The following is a 26,477-nucleotide window of genomic DNA, read 5'->3' on the forward strand; positions in this document are numbered from 1 at the left end:
TGTGTCCACGGCAAGTACTGTTCCTCCCTTGATGTTGGCTCTTCCCTCCTCCCTAGGTACGAAGATGCCCTGGTCCTCTTGCTCACAGAGGTATTGAATCGAATCCAGTTCAGATACAACCAGGCCCAACTGGAGGAGTTGGATGATGAAACTCTGGATGATGATGTAAGAGGCATTTCTCTCCTGTTGGTTTAGCTTACCTCATTGCTTCTGGAAAAAAAAAAAGTGTTTTACAGGCATTTTACATCTACAGACTAGGAATACAGAGAGACCAAGTGTGCATGGGGAATGCTTTAAGGAGTACTGACTGTCTACCAAGCTGGGGTCTAGTGGGAATAGTTCAGGAGGTATTTAAATGAGAAGGCTGGAATGATAGTCTATGTAAGGCATATGCTATAGGCTGTTATTTTTTAAACTGAATCTTGGGTATATTGCTGCTGGTCTGCACAACATTAATAAGGAAAATATTCTTATGGGCACAACTTTAGCGTATCTTTCCTCTATCAAACACTTGAAAATTTTCTAATATTAATATCATGCTCAAAGTTAGAGTGACTGGTGGCATGATTCTGACCTTGAGAGTAGATTCTTAGGATGAGAAAAAGCACACTACTTAGAACCAGGTGGCTTGCATTTGAATCTCTGCAGCTTTGGGCTCAGAGATGTATTTTTGACGTTTTCAGAGCCTTGATTCCCTCGTCTCCATAATAGAAATGGCTGTTTTGCTGATTTATGTTGACAGTTACTTGAGGCAGCACAGTATGGAAGGGTGAGTTGTGCTACTGACTGACTGAGGCGGAATTCCTCACCTTTAGCTCTTCTAAAAATCTCTAGCACAACTTGTTGAAATGCGTCCTGATTCTGGGATCAGAGTTTTGTGTTAATGACTGGTCCCTGGGGACACTGATACTGCCTATGAGCCATGCCTTGAATGGTGATAATTGAGTCAGGTGTGTGTAAAGAAATGACTGCTACCTGTCAATGGGATAATAGAAAAGTCACCCAAATTTTTGCATAGAGTTTCTGAATTCTATGATCCTGTGTGGAAAAGTGAATTGTTCTACGTGAATTATTTGCTTTCTGAAGAAGTTGCTTGTTAGGAAATGAAATAATATTTAAAAAAATAAATAGCTGGGTCCTTTCAAAGTTCCAAATTCCTGGTTCCACCTTTTCCTATTTTTTCTAAAGTTAACATCTGAGAATAGACTTAAGGCTAAAGGGAGGCTGGTAATAAAGAGAACAGGGACCTACTTGCCTGTCTGGAAGAGCTGATACCTTTGTTTCTTCCCCACAGCAGCAGACGGAGTGGCAGCGGTACTTACGCCAGAGCTTGGAGGTAGTGGCCAAAGTGATGGAGCTCCTTCCTACACATGCCTTCTCAACTCTGGTAACTCACCATTTGAAGGGGAAGTCTAATTTGTTCCTGGTTTTTGTACTGGAATATGGCTTTTGTACTTATCCGTCTGTCCATCTTTTTCTTTTCCCTTGTTTTGTATCTATACATTATTTACTTATGCTTGTGTGTGTGTGTGTTCATTCATATGCTTATTTTGTGTGTGTGTTTTCTGTCTGTCTGTTAAAGACATGACAAGTTACTAGGGTCAGCTTCTGCACATAACTGTAAGCCACTACTTGGCATTCTGTCACAGGAACTGACAGGTCAATTTGCGCTCTCTCTCTCTCTCTCTCTCTCTCTCTCTCAAGCAGGATTTTTCTGTGTAGCCCTGGCTGTTCTGGAATTTGCTCTGTAGACCAGGCTAGGCTTGAACTCACCGAGATCCTCCTGCCTCTGCCTCCCAAGTGATGGGATTAAAGGTGTGCACCACCTCTGCCAGCTAAGTCTTATCTTAAGGGTGAGTATAGCCTAGGAAAGAAAGACAGAAGGTCTGTCTGCTAAATGAGCAGGGGAAGCTGATAGTCCCATACCTGGGTCTGCTTTTCTCTTGAGCATTAATAAGATTGCTTATTAATGAGATTAATAAGATTAATAAGATTAATAATCATGAGCATTAATAAGACATGCTTGATATTTTTTTCAAGGTTAGGCTGGCCTTAAAGTCATAGGTCTTGTTAAGACTGTACTAGTCATGCCCTAGAATCTTTTGCTATGACTTTTAAAGCAGTCAAACTGACCTTGATTTCTTTATTGTTCTGGCACTAGTAGGTTTTATCTGTAGGTCTTGGGAGGTCATTGAAAGGGAACCATGCATAGCACCCGTATGTGACCCTGTCTTTCTCATCGGTATTTAACGCTTTAATGTTAAAAATAGTGTCAAAACTTGCATTTAAGATTTTTGTTTTAAACTTTGTCTCTTTGTTTTCAGTTCCCAGTTCTTCAGGACAATTTAGAAGTTTATTTGGGATTACAGCAATTTGTAGTTACTTCGGGGTCAGGTAAATTGGTCTTTACTTTCAAATTTAGTTTAGCATTAAAAAAATTGAACTATTAAATTATTGCCACCTCTGCTGTAAGAATGTGATTTGCCTTGTACAACTTCTCTTCACATCTCCAACTTCTAAATAGAAGTTTTTAGAAATTCCTACTACAAAGAAACTGTGGAGGAAAGCTAATCAGGGCTCGGACTAAAAAGCCCTGGAGTGTTTCCTTATATTCCTTAAAACAGCAGGTATGTTAGAAATAATGGCTGTGGACTTTCACTAGGGCAGTATCTTCCTCTGACTTGTGATGTGAAGCAGCCAGGGTAGCAGCCCCATTTATTTTGGAGTGCTCCTGCAGTTAGCGGTCTGCCCACAGCTGGCTGCAAAGACCTTTGCTGTCCCTGGTTAGAGTGGAGGGTTAACACTTGTTACTCTGCGGATAATAATTACAACCTCTTTGTAGAGCACACATGGCATGCCAGGCACTATGTTGTTTACTCTGTCATTCCCTTTTCTCCTCTGTACTTGGAGATAGAAGCATTGTTACTAGTTATTGTTACTTTACAGAAGAGGCTAATGCTCTTCAGAGATGTTGATTTATCCAGGGCCACATTGCCAGCCAGTTTGTGCTAATAGCAAGATGGAATAATGGGGAATGATGGAAAGATGCTGTAAACTGGCATTCTTTTTTGCCAAATGAAGACACCAGTGACCTTAAGTCCGTGCATCACCCCACCTTCCCCTACCCTGCCCTGTATATCCCACCGTGTGCTGCTCTTCAGCGTTTCCTTGTCTGTCCAGAAGGCAGCTTCCTCCTGGGTGAACTTTCCATTCATGGTAGGGCCTCCATAGGGCCTCTTTGTGAGGTTGCCCTGGCAGCCTGGACCCCAGGAGGGTAATAAGTCTTGACATGCCTCAGGTTCAGGCTTTGGCTCAGTAGCCTGGCTGAGAACAGTTTATGTAAACCTTGAGGAGGCACTTTACAAAATGAACATGTGTGTTTGCACTAATAAGATCATTTGATGCAAAATGCTGGGTGGTTCCAGAATTAATGGTCTCTCCTTGAGGGCCATTGCAATTAGAGTTGTACTCTAGGTCCTAAGAATGTTATCTTTGATCTGTTTCTAAAAAGAATGTATCCAGCCAGGTGGTGGCGGCACACACCTTTAATCCTAGCACTTGGGATGCAGAGGCAGGTGGATCTTTATGAGTTTGAGGCAAGCCTGGTGGTTTACAAGAGCTAATTTCAGGACAGGCTCCAAAGCTACAGAGAAACCCTGTCTCAAAAACCAAACCAAAACTAAACAAAGTGTATCCTGCCCTCTTCCATTGACCCATAAGGTCAATTTAGTGCTGTAGTTGACTTCTTTTGGTGGTGTTGCTGGTTTATCATTTTGTGGTCCTGGTAGGCCAGAAATGTGCTATATAGACCAAGCTGCCCTGCCCTAGAACTCACTGAGTGCTGGTTTTAAGGCATGCCTCCACCATGCCTGGCTGTCATTGATTTTTGTCTCTGGGTAAATGTCTGCATGGGTTTTTAATCCTTTTTCTGAGATTGCTGATACTCAGGTTCCCATCACAGAAGGGCAGGCAGTCTTATGTCTCCCTGCATTCACTGAAGCCCATCCTAGGCCAGTTTCACAGAGCACTTGGTTCTTCTGTTATCTAATTCTCGGTGCATATTCTAGTGGTAAAACCTCTCAGACCAGATAAATAATTATTTCTTGGTTTAAAGGGGGTTTTCTTGCCCATAGTGAAGCATTCCTCGATGCCTTAGCAACTCGGAAGCCAAGTTTCCAGTGCAAAGGTTATTTAAAAAATTAAAAATGTTGAACAGTTTGTTCTCTGGTTCCCATGGATGTTTGCTGCTTCAAATAACCTCCCTGCTATGCTGGTCAGTCTTGGTGGGCTGTGAAGCTCATTCCTTTCATGGCTTTCCCCTTTGTGGGGCCTTTACTTCTTCAGTCTCAGGGCTGGTGAGGAGTCAGGTACAATTTCCTTTTCATTTGACAAGTTACAACACCTGAGTGTATTGTAATTGGTAGCTGGACCAGTAGGGTTACTATGTAGCTCAGGGGTGCTGCCCACGCCTGCCCCCCAACACACAATCCCGCCAGGCACTGTTTTGTTAGCCTATTTGCTACTGCTATATTTCCTGCTAATGCTTTCTTGGTTAAAAAAAAAAAAAACCAAAAAAACAAAAACAAAGCAAAACACGTCCATGTCACCTGCTTTGTATCTCACTTCCCTGACAGGTCAGCTTTTGCCCTCAATGTCAGTCTCTTCTGTGTGTGAATGGCGACCTTCTTTTCGGCTGTTCTCCTTATACCTATTTTCTATTTGACTTCTTTTGTTCCTCACTGAGATTTTCCCTTAGCGCTGAGTAACTCAACTCTTGGTTTAGCTACACTAGTTCTTTCTTGCTGAAGAGATTGTTGCATTTATAGGATAGAAAACTTTCAATTTATGATTTTTTTTTCCGAGACAAAGTTTCTCTGTAGCTTTGGTGCCTGTCCTGGAACTAGCTCTTGTTAAGTGAAGGTTGGTTTCTGATTTGTGTATTCTCGCGGAGTAAAATACCTTAAATGTTCATATTTATACCTCTACCCCTTCACCTCTTGGTCAAGGAAAGTGCTTTTTAGACTGCTTCGTGGTAGCTTGGTTTAGTGGGGAAAGAGGACTTTAAAAGCTTGTCTAATTCAATATGTAGTAGCATTTCCATTTAAAGGTTTTGTGTACTGGGTGTGGCTCCCTTGAGGGCTCTGGAGGCAGTATAGGGATATGCTTGCTGAGTTTTGTGGAGTGACAGGGAGGAGGAGTGCCCATGACCTAGCCTTGGCCAAATAAGAGAAAACATGGGTCACTGTGCATAGGACTCTCCTTCCCCTGTGTGCTGTGTGTACTTCTGAGGCCAGGGGCAGATTTCCTGGAGGAGTGGGACAAGGCTGGAGAACATAATTGGGATACTTCGTGCTTCTGTGTCGGTCTTCTGCCTTGCAGATGGCTCGGGAAAGGATCAGCTGCAGTGCTGACTGAACCTTGGGTGGGTCATGCATTAGATTGAATTAGACAGAATTCATTTTATTCAGTCCAAAAATAGTCAGCTGTCAGCAGTTTCATTTTATTCAAACCCACAGTGAAAAACATGTATGCTGCCTGTCTGGGCTGTTTTCTTTCAAGTTGTCATGTACATGGCTACACAGATGCAGGTGTGCTTCACGGGATTGGTGTTGAGGATCTTCAGGGAACAAGGAATGGAGGTGTTCTTTGGTGATCTGAGTTTAGGAGAAAGGTGAAGACACACAGCAAATGACTCATTCTTCCTAGTGTCCACGATAGCTGCTGGGCGTAGTTCCACCAAAGGGCTTCATAGCAAGGCAACATCAGCCAAAGAGGCTTGGCAATAGAGGGTGAAGGCCTGGAGTGGCTCAGGGAGGGCACAGATTTGAAAAGTGCTAAGGGAATGTGGGTTTGCAAGTGTCCAAACCTGGGTCTTAACTATGGCTTCCCCAGTTGATACCTCCCATGCGTGATAAGCATGGTCTTTCTCTAGACTGAGTCCTGATGCTCTTTGGTTCTGTGAGTGGCTGTGAAGAGACTGATCCACAAGACCAGTCAAAGGTTTTTGTCATTCATCTTAACATCATACTTGCTAGGTTTGGTTTTATGTTGAAAAGTAAGAAAGTTTCAGGTCTTAGAAAATTTTTAGCTAATTGTGATCCGTAATAATTACAAATTTTAACCATGCCTGCAAATTGTAGAGTTTTAATATACTTTGTCTTATAGTGAATTAGGTGATAGTGTCTTTCCCATTTTAAGGTTGAAGAGGCAAGCGTGGAAGGGTTGATGGTACAGTGAGAAAGTAGCAGGGATTGTCTGCTGTACCCAAGTCCTAGGCCATCTTTTCCTGTTGTACTAGCCTAGAACCTGGAATGGAATGCAGAGCTTCCAGAGGGCACCAGCTCTGCCCTGGAAATAGGACCGTGGTGGGCATGTCACTTACTGTACTCACCCATTTGCATGGCCTGTGTGTAGGTTTGTAATCTCATAACTGTGCCAATATCAGAAGGAGTCTAATTGGGGATATACCAGGCTGTTTGTCCTTGCCTTGGGTCCCTGGAACAACATGGGTAAAGTTGTAGGTAGAGGCTGTCCCCAGATGTGCTGTTCTGTACTGGAAAGCAACTAAAGATTTTTATTGCCTGGAGCATTAGTTTGCCCTGTTTGGCTTTTAGGAATGGTTGTTTATTACAGCTAAAGTTTGTTCTTCTCTGGAGATCTAAGAGATGTTGTATTCCAGGACACAGGCTGAACATCACAGCAGAGAATGACTGCCGGCGCCTGCACTGCTCACTGCGAGACTTGAGCTCCCTGCTGCAGGCTGTGGGCCGTTTAGCTGAGTACTTCACTGGGGATGTGTTTGCTGCAAGGTTCAACGATGCTCTCACAGTCGTGGAGAGGTAGGCTGGCTGGACCCTGCAGCCCCTCCTTCAGAGTTGAGCTCTCCTTTTTATGGAAGGGTGGCATGTTGTGTGTCCTCTGTCTTTTGCCATGTATAGGTTAATATGGAGCAGACTGCCATTTGATGTACTGAGCTTTGAGGACTCCATCTGTAAAACAGTGGAAAAGGGTTCTTAATAGTTTTACTGTAAGAATTGAATAAGGTGCTTAGCATGGTGAATAAAACACATGATGGATAAAATAATAAGCCAAGCTATTAGTTTATTGGCAGCCTGTATAATTGGTATTGGACTCAGAGAAAAATCCAGGCACAATCAAGCTCCATGTCTTTCCTGACAGGATAAAGAAACATCAAAAAAGCCCTACCGGGGCTGGGAAGAGACCTTGCAAGAGTTACCTGAGTTTGATCCTCAGAACCAATATTTAAAAACATAACAAAGCAAAACAGAGAGGGGGGGAAAACCCAGGCACAGTGACACACACTTGTAATTTCAGCTTTGGGGAGGCAGAGACAGGGGCCTGCTGGCCAGACAGCCTCTCCTATCCAGTGGGCTTCAGTGAGAGGCTTGCGTGTCCCCCTCCCCCAACATCCCCCCCCCCTCAAAAAAAAAGACAGGAAAGAAGAAAGGGGAAAAAGGTGTGGAAGGTATCTGAGGAATAACGCCCAGGGTCGTCCTTTGGTCCTCCACACTGATATATAATGCACACACATGAATTATGCATGTGCACAGACATATTCATGCATGGGGAGTGGGGGAAAGATTTCACTAGAGAACAGCATCAAATTGCAGAATTCAATTCAATTCTTGTCATGTAGGCCACAGGTATTAGAGGTATAGGCTATTGATGGTTTGTCTAGTCCAATTAAACTCCTGAGAAATGGGGCAATCTCCAGTCTTGGCTAGAGTTTGGGTCCCTGGAGAGAAATGCAGCTGTTTGCTGGGAAACATCTCATTCAGATGCCTAGTCCTCCCCCTAAACATTTTAGACACTGAAGGTCAGGTGGGAAGTATTGGAAACTTTAGACCTGTTAGTGTTGGATTCCCAGCTGAGTAGGTGTGTGTAATGAAAGGATGTTCTAATTCGTATGATGTCTCATTACTGGTAACATGCTAGGAAACAGCTCCAAGAACTGAGTTACTTGCATACCAAATTTCTTATTTATTTTGTTTGAGAGATATTGATATATTGAATTACAGGTTTAGTGTAGAACACCACTTAAGGAACTCAACACCAGAAGGTGGGGAAATGACTCAGAGTGCTTGCTATACTGTGGAGGCAGACAGGAGGATGACTGAGACTTGGTGGGTACCAGCCTAGATAGGTCTATCAAGAGATCCTGTTTCAAGGGAATAAGGTGAAGAAAGGTAGAATGGGACACCCATAATCCATATGTGACCTTTGTGCTTGCAGGGAACATGCATACCCACACAGCTGTGATTTTAATACATGGTTAACAAATGTAACACATGAACACACATTGTTGTGTGATAGTTCCTGTTTTCATTCCTGTTTTACAGAACTTTTGAGGACTTGGGCTTAAGGACTTGGCTCTTTACTCTTGCTTTCTTGACTCTGTGGAGGGGGTGCCCTTCACGCTGCCCTCCAACCCTCAGTCCTTTTATGGTTTCCTTTTGGAATAAATTCCTGCATTCCACACATCTCAGAGGAACATTTCCCAGAGTACAAACTTCCTTTCTTTAGTGCTAAGTTCTTTTCAGAGATCGTGAGACACACACACACACACACACACACACACACACACACACACACACACACACACACACACCGAGCCTTGGGTTGGGACCAAGCAGCTGCCCCTGTAGTTGAGAGGTATGCTTGCAGGGTTCTATGTGGAGTTGGCCAGAACTCAGGCAGTGCTGCTCACTGTTCACTCAGCTCAGAAGGACAAAGAACAACGGACTTCTTGCTTCCTAAAGGAGCTCCCTGCTCTGCCTGATGCTGGACTCACAGCCATACACTGTACACCGTGGGCCTTGAATAACTGGCACTCTCAGCCACCTCCCCTTCAATGTAACCATCTCAGTTTATTCTAGAAAGATTTACTCCTCTCATCTCTTTCTGCTGTGGGAGAATACTCTTGTACACTGTAAAGATTTGTCACTCATGTGTATTTTAAAAAGCTGATTAGCCAATAGCCAGGCAGGGAGGATAGGCGGGGCAACCAGACTAGGAGAATTCTGAGGAGAGGAAGGGCAAAGATGCAGTCACCAGCCAGACACACAGGAAGCAAAATGAGAATGCCTCACTAAGAAAAGGTACCAAGCCACATGGCTAAACATAGACAAAAATTATGGGTTAATTTAAGTTGTAACAGCTAGATAATAAGTCTGAGCCAATAGGCCAAACAGTTTATAATTACTATAAGCCTCTGTGTATTTCTTTGGGATTGAATGGCTGCGGGACGAAGCAGGACAGAAACTGCTGCCTACATTTTTCTTCCAGTATTTTGTCATCAGCAGTGTCTAATCTTCAAAGAAGTTGTGAGAATCATACAAGGAGGGAAGGAGTGGGGGGGGGGGGAGGATGGATATAAGTCCACCACCTAGACTCTTAAGTTCTACAGCAGACATTTTACTCTCTTTTCTTATTATGTATTGATCCATTGGAAACAGTGAAATGGTTTTAAATTTGTCATGTGAATCTTTAGATAAATTGTCAAAAGAGTAGGCTTGCTTTCTTAAAGCATTTTTTCCGCAGGGGCTTAGAGGTTAAGAGCACTGGTTATTCTTCCAGAGTTCCTGAGTTCAATTCCCTGCAACCACATGGTAGCTCACAGCTATCTATAATTGAGATTTGGTGCCCTCTTCTGGCCTGCAGGCATACATGCAGGCAGAACACTGAATAATAAATTTAAAAAAAAAATCTTACAAAAAAGGAAAACTTTTTCCCCCCTCACTTCTAAAAATAGTTTATATAGCTTGGCATAGCTCATGTGTGTAATTTCAGCGCTAGGGAGGCTGAGACAGGAGGATCAGAAGTTTAAGGCCAGTCTGAACTGCATAGCCAATATACTACAAAAAAGGAAAGTGTGCACACAGCACTGAATATTTTTATTTATTTATTTATTTTTCAGTACAGGGTTTCTCTGTAGCTTTTGTAGACCAGGCTGGTTTCAAACTCACAGAGATCTGCCTGCCTCTGCCTCCCAAGTGCTGGGATTAAAGGGGTGCTCCACCACCGCCTGGCCTAACATTGAATATTTATAATGTATGATCCAGGAATGTAGAAAAGCAGAGAGGAAACAGTCCATAATCTACCTACTCCATCCCACTTCTAGAGGAACTGGACCAACATGTCTGTTGATTTTTTTTTCAACCTTTGCACATATGAGAGGAGAGAGAGAGAGAGAGAGAGAGAGAGAGAGAGAGAGAGAGAGAGAGAGAGGTTAAAGAACAACTTATAGAAAGCACTTCTCTGCTTCTGCTGTGTTCTCCTAGATCAAACTCTGGTGACTAGGGCCTAGTGGCCAGTGCCTTTACTCACTGCACCATCCCACCAGCCTTTGTTTTTAGAGTTTTTGACATAGAAGTGAAGTGATATTTTAGTAAGTGCTCTTGTAATTAACCCTTAATACACAGTCCTGGCTATTTTCTTGGGAAGAATTAGAGATCAGATTTTTGTTTTATCTGAAAGTCTGACCTTGGGGTTATATTTGGCATCTTGTCCCTTTTGTTTGTTTTGGGCTCTCAGGCTTAATGTCCTTTCTCGCCTACTGCTTTGTCAACAGATTGGTCAAAGTTACTCTGTACGGATCTCAGATAAAACTGTACAACATTGAAACAGCCGTGCCATCAGTGTTGAAGCCTGACCTCATTGATGTGTAAGTAAAGTATGGTGATTACCTTCTCAAGAGATGTTGACCCTACCTGCAGATGAATTGAATGTAATGAACAGCAGTGGCTGCCTCAAATAGAGGAAAAACTCTTGAACTCTGACCCTGGAAAGACAGATTATTGGATGTATGTCTGGGATGAATGTAATTGGTTGAACTAAAGAGACCAGGGATGAAGCTCTATGGGGTAGGCATTATAGGAGACAACAGAGTGGGCTGTGAAGTTAGGAACTGGTGAGCACCATGGTGGAAGAGGAGACTGAAAAGTGCACAGGGGTGGTGTAGAAGCACCTGAAACATGTATCTCTCACCCTCCACGAAGATTGTCCACTGACAGAGTTGGTGCCTGTGAGAAAAATCAGTCATCTCACACTCACAAGATGCTTCCATCATTGGTGGGGGGAAGGGCAATGCTCTTCCCCAGAAACTGATTATCCTCTAATTAACCTCACTTCTGACATTACTTGTAGCATCATGTTGAGGACTCAGTCCCCAGGAGTGTTCCTTCTGCATCTCCTTTCCAGTGGCAGCTGTTGCCCCCAGTTGTGCTTTTTGTGCTTCTGAATGATGACTAGAAGTTGGGATGCCCACATCTTCCTCTGAAAGTTTGGTTTGCTGTGGTGGCAAGACACATCTAGGTCTGTTAGACGAGTGCCAGATGGGATGAGTAGAGCAAGATGTATAGGAGTTCAGAGCTTGCTGTCCTTCCTGGCACTCCCCTCCAGGAACCTATGCTTCAGAGGCTCCCTGGCTCACCTAGTCCCCTCAGGATTGATATAGATGCATGACTGATTGGTTAAATCATCAGGGAAACCTTTAGTCTCTTTACTGTCCCCAAAGGCTGAGGGTGTGACAAGAGTCCCAACCCACCAATAACATGCCCCCGTCCCCTGGCAGTTTGACCATACCCTAGCAAACTAGGAACTTTGCAGAAATTACCTTGCTTAACATATGCTTAGGTGTGTTGGTAAGGGCTGTTAAAAGTAGCAAAAACTTTGGCTGTTCTGAAGATAATGAAAGACTGAGGGCAAAAGACCAAATGTTTTCAAGCAAAAGATGTCCTTTTTGCGGGGACATTGTAAGGACTGCAGGAGCTGTAAGCCAGCAACTGGTCCAAACCAAAGTAGATGTCATAAAGCCACTGGAGCACAGAAGGGCTTTTGGACATCTTCCTACAGATTTTAAGTTTGGAAGCATGGCACAGGGCCCGTCTGTGTATTAAATAAGAATCTCAGGTTGCTTTGACACTTAACTCAAGATGCTCAGATAAAGTATATGTATGGAGGAAGCTCATGAGAGAATGACCTGGAAGGAATAGCATCTGGGGACTGTAAACAAGGCCTTATCCCTGTTGTACTGCCCAAAAGGCTTGCTGTGGACTAAAGCAGAGGCTGATAAACTATGACTCGTGGCACACACAGACACACACCTCCCCCACCTTAAGATGTGGTGATAAGAAGACCAAGCTGCAACAGTTGAGAGACTTTCCCCTGCCCTGGATTAGGCAACAAGTAATGCAATAGAACAAGTGTCTCAGCATAAGCAGAAGAGACTGACATGTGTAGAATCTGAAAAGAAGGTGTGCAGTGAGTGGGACAGGACCAAAGAAACATGATGCTCAGCACCCAGTTACTTCAGGGCGCCTTCTGTGTAAAGATAAGGCAGAGGAAACTGAGACCTTTTGAAACTTCCCTCCGGGAAACTTGACTGTCAACTCTGGTTGTTTCAGCCTGGAGAGGGAGCCTTTTAGCTGAGTCTGTTGGGCTTAGGACAAGAGTTGAGTACACACCAGTGGCCACCTGCAGTGTCAGCATATTTCACTCGAATACAGCCATACTCATTCATTTACATAGTATTTTGTAGCTGCTCTCTACACCACAGCTAGCTAGGAGTGCGTAGTCTGCAAGGCCAAAAATACCCACACTTTGTTTTTGTTTTTGTTTTTTTAGAAAAGGTGCGCCCAGGTGGCTGTGGTGCACTTCTTTAATCCCAGCATTCCAGAGGCAGAGGCAGGTGGATCTCTGTGAGTTTGAAGCCAGTCTTATCTATAGTGCTGAGTTCCAGGGTAGCCAGGGCTACAGAGCATCCCTGTCTCAAGAAAAACAAAACAAAACAAAAAGTGCTGTTCTCTTCAGCTGCAGATTAAATAAACAGAAAAGTGAGTGGAAATAAATTGTAGATAGCACATTACTTCACCTGTAAGTTCTTAAGGTATCTCCTAGTAACAAACCATTCTTTAGAACTGTATTACCATTGTCAGCACTTAAAAACCTTACAAGCTAATATCTAGTATACACACACACACACACACACACACACACACACACACACACGTATGTATGTACACTGCTTAAGATTTAATCATAAACCTATCTCCCATAATCTAGAAAAGTCCCTAATTATATATGATGTGTGAGCAGAGGTGTGTGTCAGAAAAGAAAGAGGCAGGGGAAAGGGGAGGGAGTGGGAACTGGAGTTGATATGTAAAATGAGAAAAGATAGTTCTCAAAGAATAAATGAATAAATAAATTTTTTAGAAAAGAAAAAAAATCACTTGTGGGAGTAGGGAGGGGAGGAAGAGGCAGGCAGACACCTTGGAGCATCAGACGGTAAGTTTACTGTTTAAAGAACATCCTACAGTCCAGAGCTGGCAAGTTTTTTTCCACTGTTTTAGCCTATGTTACATGTTTGTAGCAAGGTGGCTGCATTCTGTGAAGTCTTTCCTCTTGTATCATATCAGTAGGCACTTGGATCATTGTTGATGCTATTTGGTTGTGAAATATTTGTCTACACCCTAGCTCTGTCCATAGTCAGGTTCTATAAGCTGAACTTATAGAATGTAGTTTGCAGCTAAGACTGCTAAGATTTTTACTTTTTTGGGTTTTTTTTTTTTTGTTTTGTTTTTTCCAGACAGATTTTCTCTGTAACTTGTTCTGGAACTAGTTCTTGTAGATCAGGCTAGCCTTGAACTCAAAGAGATCCGCCTGAGTGCTGGGATTAAAGGTGTGCGCCACCATCACCTGGCACATTTTGCTATTTTTAAAGTTAGCATATTTCCCCTTATGTTTGCCATCTTCTTCAGTAAACTTGTGTGTCACAGAAAGAGTAAGATCTGTAGCTGTTCAGAAACTGCCCTGCGTGTTCTCAGTAGTGGTGGGCATGTAGAGACAGTGTGAGCAGGTGACTGATATGTACACTGTCACCGTGTAGTGGTGGGCATGTAGAGACAGTGTGAGCAGGTGACTGATAGGTACACTGTCACCGTGTAGTGGTGGGCATGTAGAGACAGTGTGAGCAGGTGACTGATAGGTACACTGTCACCGTGTAGTGGTGGGCATGTAGAGACAGTGTGAGCAGGTGACTGATAGGTACACTGTCACCGTGTAGTGGTGGGCATGTAGAGACAGTGTGAGCAGGTGACTGATAGGTACACTGTCACCGTGTAGTGGTGGGCATGTAGAGACAGTGTGAGCAGGTGACTGATAGGTACACTGTCACCGTGTAGTGGTGGGCATGTAGAGACAGTGTGAGCAGGTGACTGATAGGTACACTGTCACCGTGTAGTGGTGGGCATGTAGAGACAGTGTGAGCAGGTGACTGATAGGTACACTGTCACCGTGTAGTGGTGGGCATGTAGAGACAGTGTGAGCAGGTGACTGATAGGTACACTGTCACCGTGTAGTGGTGGGCATGTAGAGACAGTGTGAGCAGGTGACTGATAGGTACACTGTCACCGTGTAGTGGTGGGCATGTAGAGACAGTGTGAGCAGGTGACTGATAGGTACACTGTCACCGTGTAGTGGTGGGCATGTAGAGACAGTGTGAGCAGGTGACTGATAGGTACACTGTCACCGTGTAGTGGTGGGCATGTAGAGACAGTGTGAGCAGGTGACTGATAGGTACACTGTCACCGTGTCCTGGAATGCCCTGAAAGTGGATAGGGTTCTTGTTTTACAAGTTCATGCTACTCTGTTTGCCTGACCCTCTCAGATCACTACTTCTGTCCTTCCTGCAGGCATGCGCAGTCACTTGCTGCTCTCCAGGCCTACTCCCACTGGTTGGCACAGTATTGCAGTGAAGCCCATCGACAGAACACCCAGCAGTTTGTGACACTCATCTCTACCACCATGGACGCGATCACACCTCTCATCAGCACCAAGGTCTTGAGACAGAGAATGCTATACCTGTTTGTCCTCTCTTTAGTCCTACTTTCCATAAAAACCAAAACAGTGTTCTTACTACGAGTGATACAACTGTATTTCATGTTCCTTAAAAAATTTATTACATTTATTTATTTACTTGTGTGTGCATGGGCATGCACGAGCACCACAGCATGCCTGTGGAGATCAGAGAACACATAATAGAAATTAGTTCTCTTTTTCCACTCTGCTGGTCCCTGGTTTCTGATGGCAAGGACCTTTCCCCTCTGAACCATCTTGCCAGCCCTCATGTCCCTTTTCAATTGTAGTCTACATATGTTCCAATATGATTTGGGTTTTGCTCATGGTAGAAGTACCTGCTCAGTTTTATTGCTTGAAACAACGTTGTTCTAAGGATGAGCATGGTCAGGACTGGTGGCAATCCTTCTAGACACGTTTCTGTGTTTTTACAGAAAGTTTGTATATAGAGGTATTGCTGTTCATTCCTACTGTGCCTTGCTTTCTTCTAAATACACAGAACAACTTGAGTTGTCATACTACCCAGTGATATTTTCTTATGAGGATGGGTTTGACTTTCTCGTTGATAGAAGGAGGCTCCCTTTCTGTCTACTCTTCTGCAAATGATAGAGGACTGCAGTGGGGTTCTGGAAGTGAAACTGCTAAGTAAAGGTTATAGTTAGATAAAATGGGCAGAGTCTAGTAAGTCCTCACCCAAGAAGACTGTTAACTTTCATGAGGTGCATTCAGGTGTTCTTACTTTCTTTGCACATATAGGCAGCCTGTTCTAATGGAGCTATGTTGACTTCCATAAGTCTGCTGTATTTGTAATGGTAATTTCTAAAGGTTTTGATGCCCATAAGGAGTGTGTTCCATAGTTTACCTAGCTCTTGCTCCACTTTTAGTTTAATTCCATTACAGGTAAAATTGGGCTGGGAATTTAATTAAATTAGTAGAGTGCTTGCCTCATGCAAATGAAGCCCTGAGTTCATCCCTAACACCACGTGGAGCATTCAGGGCTAGAAATAGGATAAGAAATTCAAGGTCATCTTGCTATATAGCAAGTTCAAGGCCAGTCTGGGTTATATGAGACCCTGTCTTTAAATTAATAAATACTTCTGAAATACGTAGATTAAAGAATATGTTTATCCTGTTATGTAATTTTCTTAGAATAATTAGAGATTATGATGTTACAGGTAAGCAATATTTTATGATTACCATATTAGGTAAATATTCAGAAATTACCATAATACTGCCTTCCTAAATAGTTCTGCAGACCTTGATTCTTTGGTGTGATGTTTCACCAGTCTTACCGTGTTTGACCCTTACTTGTAGGAAACTTTCTTGAGTTTAGGCCTGACTCTTTGGTAGAGTGTGTGTTTAATACAGTCAAGGCTGAGGCAAGTTTCTAACTATTCTTTTCCAAGATCTTTTCTTTTATGGACTTGAAACTGTCAGTAATTTGAATCAAGTTTTTTTCAGGCATGTTAAGATGAAAGAAATAGGAGAGGCTAGGAGATTGGTAAAACGCAATGCAGGAGGGAAGGGCTGAGTGAGACCTTGACTTCTGGGGGAAGCAGAGCAGGAAACTGAAGAACACTATGGTGTTTGAGGGGAAGACTTGACAGCATGCCAGCGAGGACACTGTGGGGTATCACAGAAGTGGATGAGTTGAGTGATTGGGAAGAAGGAGCAAGAAGTGATGCTGACTGAGGGCAGGAGCTATAGATATTGAATAGAAGACATTCATCTTGTTGGGAATCATCTTCATTGAATGGTATAATTTAGCAGTCATTAGTTACAGCTGCCTCAGGAAAGTTTCTCCAGTACCAATCTCCCAGAAGATCAGTAAGCCAACATGTCACATGTCTTCTGTTTTAGGTTCAAGAAAAGTTGCTGCTGTCTGCGTGCCACCTACTTGTCTCACTAGCCACCACTGTGCGACCTGTCTTTCTTATCAGTATCCCCGCTGTACAGAAGGTGTTCAACAGCATCATTGATGCCTCTGCCCAGCGCCTAGCAGATAAGGTAGGACACACTCCCTGGGGCATTCCCGGAGCTCTGTGGCTGAGACCTGGGAAGCTAAGGCAGAAGAGGCTGGTTCTGCTTTTACATTTGAGTTGAAAGCCACCTCAGCTACATGGACTGCCTCTGTGGGTAGCACTGACACAACCCATTGGCTTCTCTCACTCAAAGCCAGAATCCTGCTTCAGATGGGAAAGCTCCTCCCCGCCCATGCACAGAGACATCATTTGCCCCCTATTGAGAGCCCCTGTGCTCTTCTTGGTTCAAGCCAGCCTGGTTTACGTTCCACACACGTTCTGGGTTTGAGATGTTACCTGGCAGGCTCAGACTACTTAGGAGCAGGAAGTTGGTGAGGTGGGTGGATTTACAGGAAGGTTCTTAGAGACCTGAATGTGAGAGCATGGTGGTAAGAGTGTTCTTGTGAGCCCGTTCTCAGTGGCTTCTTGGGGGTCAGAAGGCAGTATCAAAGACTATACTAGATTCCGTGTCCAGTGGGATTCCTCTCTGTGAGGCTTCAGATGCCAGATTGAGCAGGGTGAATACTAACTAGGCTTCTTAAGGCTGACACTGTATATTGAGACCTAGACTTGGGGTTACTTCTGTGTTTCTTTTTCCTGCCTGAGTGCCTTAAAGGTAGAGTATGGCCAGGCTATAAGAAAGACACGTAGGACCTGAGGCAGAATCAGTCTTGGCTACCAGCTTTTGCTTGCCCTTTGACCTCTGATGGATGCCTTTGGGTTCCTTCCAGGCACAGGTTTTGGTTTGCCGTGCACTCTCTAACACCTTGCTTCTTCCATGGCCAAATCTTCCTGAGAGTGAGCAGCAGTGGCCCTTGCGCTCCATCAATCATGCCAGCCTCATCTCTGCACTCTCTCGGGACTACCACAGTCTGAAGCCCAGTGCTGCTGCCCCGCAGAGAAAGGTGCCATTGGATGACAGTAAGTAACTCCTGTGTAGACATTTGCACCTGAAGCTCCTCAGGTGACTTCATTTGCTTATAGTGGCATGACTGTTCCACAGAAAAACTGTTAACATCTGCTGGGCATATCTCCTGAGTATGTTCCTCCTATCTGTTAAATAACTGTTGGAAACCTAAAGGAAACATCTGTGGATGACTCTGCCAGTGCTGCCGTCCATCTATAAGCCCTAGGCTGACTGAGCCCATTTCAGATGCTTGTGTACTTCAGGTCTGTCTTCCGGGCAGCTTTAACTTTTTCCAAATAGAAACATTTCAGAGGTTTTGGAAGAACACATATCTTCACAAGGAATACTGAGGCATGATTAACGAGGAAAAAAAATTGAAACAATTCTAGTTCATGTAAAAAGGATCAATTTTTTTTGACAATAACAAATATCAAAATATTTTTAAAATAAAATCTTTCACAGTAAGAATGATGAAACACTATTAGAGGGTGTAGCTTATACTGTCAGCAGGGATGCTTTGTAAAATATCACAGATGGTAATGAAGAGTGTCCTTTTTGTTAGTTTGCTTGAGATAGGTCTCATTGTATATCTCAGGCTGACGAGATTCAAATGACCCATCATGGGCCAGAACTTGTGATCTCTCTGTCTCTGTCTTCTGACCACTGGTATTACGGGTGTGTTCCACAGTAACTTGCTTTAACCACCATTTTTCTTTCATATTTTGAGGCGATTTTTCTAGATCTCACCACATAGACTAGGTTAGTTGACCAGCCTTATTCAAGACCTCTTCATCACCGGGTCATGTGTGTTCCTTCATGCTCAGCTTTTAGATGTGGGTTCTGGGGGACGGAGCTCAGGGCCTCCTGCTTATGTAGCAGTGACACTGCCTCCCCAGCTCTTTAAACCATTTGTGTGCGATGAGAGTGTGTGTTCATGAGTGTGGTATGTGTTCCATGTATGAGCTCAAGTGCACACTTGTAGAGACAGGAGAACACTGTCTTACTCCTTTAAGTCAAGATCTCTCTGAACCTGGAGCTCACATGTTTTTCAGCCTATAAGCCCCAGTGATCCTGTCTCCATCCCCTTTTTATAATTTTATTAGCATACTCTATATTAAAAATTGGAATAAAGGAAGAGGGAACTCCTAAGTCTTGGCTGTGTCTGTATCATGAAAAGCAGTTGTTTTAGCTGGGCTTTATGCTGTATCCATATTTTTACTGTGTAGAATTCTTAAGTGACACACATAGACTCAGTGGCTGGTGTCTTGAGAATGTGCTATATACGAGGTTCTTGCCTTAGTTTTATATCTGGCTTTTTTGATGCTTGTTTTATTCTAAAGTATTACTTTAAAAAAAGTAGTTTTTAACTTCTCATTTTAGCTTTATGATGGAGAGGATATTTGTTAGCCTGATTTTATCTGGTGTAGTGGCTTGACAAAACGGAAGAAGTTAAGCCTTGCTCATGATGCATGTCTAGCACACATGCTCAGGACTGCAAGAGTGCTGAAGGCCACGGGCTGCTGAACTTTACTCCAGTGTACACTCTCACTGGGAGGGGCATGTGGAGGGTTGCCACACTTTACTGACCAGAACAAGCTGTATGGCCATGACTCAACCTCAGAGCAGATAAGGGTTGTAAGGCTGTTAGCTGGTATGGTTTCTGTGCATAAGCTCTGGCCTTAAAACCTGATGTGTATAGTATCTTTGGCTTCCTCTTCTCTGGAACCTTCAGGTATAGTCTGTTGCCTTCTTTATTCTTTAGTGAGATTAATGTTTGGAAAAGGGTTCCCATTCCTTGCTTTAAATTTTCAGAGTTGAAATAAGAATTGTCCTCTGTAAGTTTGTAGTCAGCCTGGTCTTCATAGTGAGTTCCAGGTCAACCAGAGCTACGTGGAGAGACCCTATCTCAACACAGCAGTAAGAACTGTGTATCTTATTAGTCATTCTGGGTTTAATCTCAAATATTAGGGGAAGAAGACAAGAACAGTGCTTGCTTTCTCCTTGCCTCACCGGCTGCTTGGTTTGCCACATTCTGTTCTCTTCCTCTAAAATACTCTTTATAAAAGCCCAGACATTTATAGTAAATTGTAGGCCTTTATATAAAACAAGGTGCTGACACTGTCTTTGAACCAAAGCACTATTCCCACTGGCCAGCAGTGGGACAAAACATTTAACATTTGAACCACATTAACAAGTTACCCGAATGTTACCAAAAATGTTTTTGGTTTTTCTAAAAAGCTCAGAGTCGCGTATTTGGCTGTCATTTCTCTTCACCCTCCTTCAATATAGAAACATCCCCATCTTTGTCTCTCATGACCTTGACATTTTCTTAGAGTCCAGGCTTGTTTTTTGGTAGACTTTTTCTTAATTCTGTTGTACCTGATTATTCCCACCAGATTAGGTAGAGTGGTGTGTGCTTCTTATTACATCACTTCTGTTTGTCTTGTGACTTTCAGACAATGTCTGGGGAAAGCTGTCTCCCCAAGGGCCCCTGAGAAGGTGAGGTTAGAAATCAGAATCTGGGGCCATGTAGCACTTTTCATCATTGTTTTTTGCTTTTTGAAAATAAAGTCTTATTAATGGTTTGGAATTGTTGTATTTATTATTATCATTATTACTGTTATATTATTTGAGGTAGAGACTCTGTCCTGGAGCTCTTCTGCCTCCGACATGATGAGTGTCCAGGCATGTCCCACCTGCCTGGCTTTCCTGGTTTATAATGTGCTGTTTGTGGACAGGTCACAGTAACACACTTAGAAGGGTTTCAGTTTCTTTTATGTTTTGGTAAATAAACATCGATCCTTTAAAAAATTTACTTGAGTGTCAGACAGGCCAGATTCTTGTCTCTTGACTCCTGAAACTGTCCTTCATCTCTGGTACCCTGTCTGTCTTAGGGTTTTTATTGCTGTGAAAAGACACCATGATCACAGCAACTCTTATAAAGGAAACATTTAATTGTGATGGCAGCTGACAGTTCAGAGGTTCAGTCCATCATGGTGGGGAGTATGACGGCATGCCGGCAGACATAGTGCTAGAGAAATTGCTGAGAGTCCTACATCTTGTAGGCAATAGGAAGTTGACTATTTCACTGAGTGAAGCTTGAGAGAAAGACCTCAAAGCCCACCCTACATTGACACTTTCAAAAGAAGGTGTGGCCCGGATTAAAGGTACTGTCACCCAGTCTCCTCCAACAAGGGCACACCATATTTAAACTACCACACTGTCCTTCATCCCTGGTGCCCTGTCCTTCATCCCTGATGCCCCGTCCTTCGTGTCTGATATCCCGTCCTTCGTGTCTGGTGCCCCGTCCTTCATATCTGGTGCCCCGTCCTTTATGTCTGGTGCCCCGTCCTTCATGTTTGGTACCCCGTCCTTCATCCCTGGTGCCCTGTCCTTCATGGGTTCCTAGCCTTATCATAATCTCTGAGTTTTCAGTAGTTCGCGGTGACCTCTTATCAGAAATGCGAGTGCCTTTTGTTTGCTTACTTGCATCACTGTCACCAGTCTTCAGAGATCAGCCTGTTGTGAGTCATTGCCTTCCGTCCTCAGTCCCATGAGGGGATATTTCTGGCCACAGTTTCAGATGAAGAAAGTAGAACTCAACAGCTAATTAAACCAGAGGAACAGTCTAACTTTGCACATTTTCTAAGGATGTCTTCTTTCTCCCACACCCTCCTCTGATTGAAGCTTTACCTTTCCTCAGCCCCCATACTCCTCACCCATTAGCCAGTGGCCTTTGTGAGGCTCAGAACAGCCCAGAGTATACTACAGGTTTGATAGTGGTGAGCCTCAATCTGGACCGGCCTCTGGAGTTCATCAAAGTTGGGCCTACTAGGCTTGGGCTGAGCCAAATAGTCTTCATTCATGCAAGAGAATTATGACAGCTTTCTCTTCTTAGACCCTGTATGTCAGGTGCCCTGCTGAAACCTCTGACCCTCATAACAACCTAACAAAGATGGACCTTTGGGGCTGACTAGAATCCTGCCCAGGGTATGAGCTGACTACTGACCCTCTCTCTGCTGCAGTCAGGGCTCTCACTTCGAATATTGTCTGGTCATTGCTACCACGTTCCCTGAGCTGTGTAGAATCACAATGTGAACTCATGTCATACATTGTTAGATGTAAATATATTGCTAGTGATATATAATAATCATGTGTACATTATCAGACTATAGGCCTGATATGCCAGAGATTGATCAAGTAATTTTTCCTAAAGCCAGCACTAATACATTGCATGGTAGGCTGTGCCTGTGGGTTAGCAGGGTGGGTACTGCCTATAGCTCAAGGGGGATGAGTTTGTTCTCCTGTGCTAATTGCCTGGCCATTTGTCTCACCAATTACTTCCCCAGCTTATATTGTGTTTATTGGGCCAGTTAGTGTTTTTTTGGAGGGGAGTGAGGTGGGTCTCCTGGAGCTCAGGCTGACCTCAAACTTTTACTCCTACTTCTTGAGTGCTGGAATTACAGGCAAGTGCCAGCGTACCCAGTTTTTATGTGATGCTGAGTGTTGAACGCCGCAGGGCCTTGTGCATGTTAGGCAAGAACTTTATCAATTGAGCTATACCCCCTAGCCTATCACCTATTTGGTTGCTAGTGGGTAAAGTAGGGAGCGGGGAGGCATAAGCCCAAGTATGCAGACAGGCAGACAACTGGAGACTTGGGTAAAAAAGGAAGAGGAGATACATGGTGCTTGTGGGGTCATATAATGAAATAGAGACAAGCTTTCTTGGTTAGCAGGACTTCCTTTTGTGTGTCTTCCTGGTGTTCTTCTGCAAGGTTCTTCCTTCCCTTGTGTCTGTTCCCGCTAGCTGTACTCTGTCTCAGACAACACATAACTGAAGCTTCATCTTGACTTGCAGCCAAAGTGATTATTCACCAGACACTTAGTGTCTTGGAAGACATTGTAGAGAATATCTCTGGCGAATCTACCAAGTCCCGACAGATCTGCTACCAGTCACTGCAGGAATCTGTTCAGGTCTCCCTGGCCCTCTTTCCAGCCTTTATCCATCAGTCAGGTAAGAATTAGCTCAGAGGCCTGCCTAATGGATGGATGGTGTTCATAAGGGCCAGAGTACCCGCTTAGACCTGTAGGACATGCTAAGTCAGAGCAAGCCAGCCTGACTTTGCTCAGTGAAGAGAAGCATAAAGGCAAAGGTGTGCTGTCATTGGAGAGTTTGGAAAGATGAGCAGAGTTGATGTGGTTTTCTTAACCCTGTCAGTGTTACTGTCACCAACCGGTACTGCTCTGTCACTCTAAATGTGCTTGTCTGGCTCTGCTGAGAGCATTTACATTACCCTTGTCAGTGTTAGACAGCAGGGGCTTTGTAGCTTAGATGCACTGATGGCATCCTGTAAGCACTTTGTGTGTGATAAGAACCAAAATGTCCCATGCAAGATGAAATCTGGTTATTGAACCACACTAACCAGAATCATTAAATTCATTTAGTAGCCCAGGATAGTGTGACCTGAGTGCTACATCATTATCTACTTTTAGCCACTTAACCTTGACCTACTACAGGGATGATTGGTCTTAGAGAGAAATGCCAAGACATTCAGGTGTTGACCCAGTTGGATAATTTCTTGGATATGAGCACAAAGTGGTTCATTTTCAGTGAGAATGCTGACCATGCGGGTTTGCGGGACAGTATGCTGGGCTTCAAGATAAGACAACTCCATTTCCTGCTGTGAGCAATCAGGCAGGCATTCCTAGGACCAGAGCCGTGTTCTCAGCAGGCTCTTAATCATTTTCCACTTTCCGTCATTGGCTCTCATGGTGCTGGGGACGTTTCTTCCAATGGGATGCATTAGAGAGAGATGACAGTGCAGATTGCAAGGGAAAATTGATCAAGCCGTGGGTGCCTTAGTCCCTGTGCACATGGTGTTGACCGCTTGCTTTGTGCTTCGTTTAGACGTGACTGATGAGATGCTGAGCTTCTTCCTCACCTTGTTCCGAGGCCTTAGAGTACAGATGGGTGTGCCTTTCACTGAGCAGATCATCCAGACTTTCCTCAACATGTTTACCAGGTAACCACATACCTGCTGCCCAGGCCTTTCAAAGTCCAGACCAGCCTGGTTGCAAAATGCAGGACTTTCTGCTCCTTTTCCTCACTTGCTACAAGCATTGTTGGTCATCTGGTTCCGGAAGAATTGGTTGTTGAGTTTTTCTGTGGTTTTCTTTTGCCTGCAGAGAACAGTTGGCTGAGAGCATCCTGCATGAAGGCAGCACTGGCTGCCGGGTGGTGGAAAAGTTCCTGAAGATCCTACAAGTGGTAGTTCAGGAGCCTGGCCAGGTGTTCAAGCCCTTCCTCCCCAGCATTATTGCACTGTGCATGGAGCAGGTGTACCCCATCATTGCTGAGGTAGGTGGGGCCAGGGAGATCCCTGTGGTACCTCCTGACTGGGAGGGATGGAAAGTGCCTTGTGTTTAGATCTCATTTGTGAGTTCTCCCAGTACTCTTGTAAATAATTTTTTGTGGTCTCCCTCCAAGAAAAGGATACATTGTGCATACACACACACACACACACACACACACACACACACACACACACACAAATGAATAATTAATAAAAAGAATAAATGTTTCTGGATACTTTGGGCTTTTAAATGCACTTGACTTGTAGCTGGAGAGGTGGCTCAGCAGTTAGTGCGTACCACTCTTCCAGAGACCTGTCTTTCTCTCCCTCTCCTGTAAATAGTCTTTTGGATGTCTCTTCCCAAGAAAGAATGCTTTCAACTTGGTAGTCTTGATAAAAGCAAATTCTTGCTGACAATTCAGGTAGAGCTTTTAGTGGTCTGGGAAAGTAAAAGGATAGGCACCAACTGTGCAAGACCCAGAGTAAGTGCAGATGCAGCTTGAATGTTAACAGCAATGTTTAAGGAAATAGGAACTGATCTCGAAGCTGCCCACAGCCAAAGTCTAGGGTGCTGGGTCTTGAGAAACACATGACTGTGCAGCTGACAGTCACAGAATTCTATAGCAGTGTTGGGATAATGTGGCTTGTGTGCTTGCTGGTAACTTGGACATTTGGGTTTAAGTTAGGAAATTATGCTTCAGTAACCCCTGTTCTCTCAGAATCCTGATGCCTTAGGAAAAGGAGCCACACTTAGGCAGCAATTAGCACAGCATTTAACATCCACTGGGAGGCCTTTAGATTTCTCAGATTCCTAAGTGCTCTTCAGACTTGCCTCTCTTGGGTAACAGGCTGCTTTCAGGGTATCTTGCTTTTGTTAGCCTCTGGGGTTGCTTAAAGCTAGCAGGTTAGCCAGCATACCGTCTGCATCCTGGGGAGGAAGATAGGAGCGATCCAACTGGCTATTTTCTGAATAGAAAAATGGACATTTTCATTGTCTTTGCCCCTTGTGGCCCTTCTTCCTAGTGTTTAAGCTTAGTGATTTGTTAGAAAGAGCCTCCTGACATTCATCTTAACGTTGTCTCGTGTGTAGGCCTATCTCTTGAAGCACTGCTGGATGAACTGCCCCCTCTAAGGGCTCAGGACCTTCTGCACATGAAGTGGCAGAAGTATGGGTGGGATGTGAATACTGGCTACTATCTGGTGGCTTTTAGGCTCCTTTGGTGCCCTATACTTGCCAAGAGGCCCCCAGGCTGCATGAAGGAAAAGTATAGTGTCTTGTGACTGTCTCTATAGCGCCCGTCACCTGATGTGAAGGCCGAGCTGTTTGAGCTCCTCTTTCGGACACTCCATCACAACTGGCGGTACTTCTTCAAGTCAACTGTCCTGGCTAGCGTGCAGAGGGGCATTGCTGAGGAGCAGATGGACAATGAACCCCAATTCAGTGCCATCATGCAGGTAAGGGGGAAGGCATTGCCTGTAATACTTCAGTGTGCTGAGAGCAAGTTGGCCTTTTTCTGGGTGCTGCCTGTATCCTTGGCCTATGTCCCTCGGGTTCTTCTAGCTATGTGGAACACTTCCAGCCTGGTCCTTCAGCACGTGTGGGGTCGACACTGAGCTTTGCCCTGTTAGTTTCTTGGGGCTTCAATCTCTTCCTCTGTAAAGTAATGTCAGTACTGCTACTGGCACACATTTACCATGAGGTAAACAAGATAGTGTACATCAAGGACACGACACCAGTGGATGTGTGCTAACTGTCCGCTCCCTTCATTTGAGAGCAATGTAAGGAGGAATCTGTTGGACATGGTGACGCGTGTAGTTCCAGCCCTTGGAACACTTGAAGGCTAAGGCAGGGTGACAAGTTCTCCCTGATCCTTACTTACAGGACACTTGACAAGCTAGGAGTCTCTGGAGAGCCCAGCAGCCTGCATTTGGAAAGGGCATTCTGGCTCCTACCATGATTCCCTGTTCAGGGCTTGAGCTTGGTGTGTGCTAGCATTTGCTCCTCGAAGCTTTATCTGTGTTTGTAGACGTCTTTGACTGAGGACTGCTCTCTCACTTGGGACTTAGAAAAGTCCCTTTGAAAGACCGTCATAGTTTATCAGTTCCTTATAATGTTATATGTGTGGCTGAGCATATGATTTTGCAGTCTAAATGACAGCGTGTGTTCATACAGCCTGTACACAGATGTTTGTGTCCCCAAGCAACCCAAATATTCACTAGCTGTGAATGCATAAACCCAGTGGCAAAGATGGGCTACTACTCATCTAATAGTAGAAATAAAGAATATACTACTACAGTGGAAACGAACATAGGCTATACAAG

The 26,477-nt window shown here is 44.1% G+C and overlaps 1 protein-coding gene across 2 annotated transcripts in view; it reads left to right on the forward strand.

The window, feature by feature from the left end:
- The window catches only part of Xpo6 (exportin 6), a 103,671-nt gene that overhangs the window by 72,490 nt on the left and 4,704 nt on the right, over positions 1 to 26,477 (forward strand). The window contains exons 10-21 of one of the 2 annotated variants that reach the window (XM_048460581.3): positions 57 to 165; positions 1,298 to 1,387; positions 2,325 to 2,394; positions 6,680 to 6,839; positions 10,592 to 10,684; positions 14,712 to 14,856; positions 16,735 to 16,881; positions 17,627 to 17,816; positions 22,661 to 22,816; positions 23,711 to 23,825; positions 23,989 to 24,160; positions 25,449 to 25,610. In XM_048460581.3, coding sequence (XP_048316538.1) covers positions 57 to 165; positions 1,298 to 1,387; positions 2,325 to 2,394; positions 6,680 to 6,839; positions 10,592 to 10,684; positions 14,712 to 14,856; positions 16,735 to 16,881; positions 17,627 to 17,816; positions 22,661 to 22,816; positions 23,711 to 23,825; positions 23,989 to 24,160; positions 25,449 to 25,610 — 1,609 coding nt within the window. Of the gene's footprint in view, positions 1 to 56; positions 166 to 1,294; positions 1,388 to 2,324; positions 2,395 to 6,679; positions 6,840 to 10,591; positions 10,685 to 14,711; positions 14,857 to 16,734; positions 16,882 to 17,626; positions 17,817 to 22,660; positions 22,817 to 23,710; positions 23,826 to 23,988; positions 24,161 to 25,448; positions 25,611 to 26,477 lie in introns of both variants that reach the window. The other variant, XM_048460580.3, reaches the window with a different exon arrangement.

This window comes from Myodes glareolus, chromosome 7 (assembly GCF_982192425.1).
Source record: "Myodes glareolus chromosome 7, mMyoGla1.1, whole genome shotgun sequence".
Classification (NCBI taxonomy): Eukaryota; Metazoa; Chordata; class Mammalia; order Rodentia; family Cricetidae; genus Myodes; species Myodes glareolus.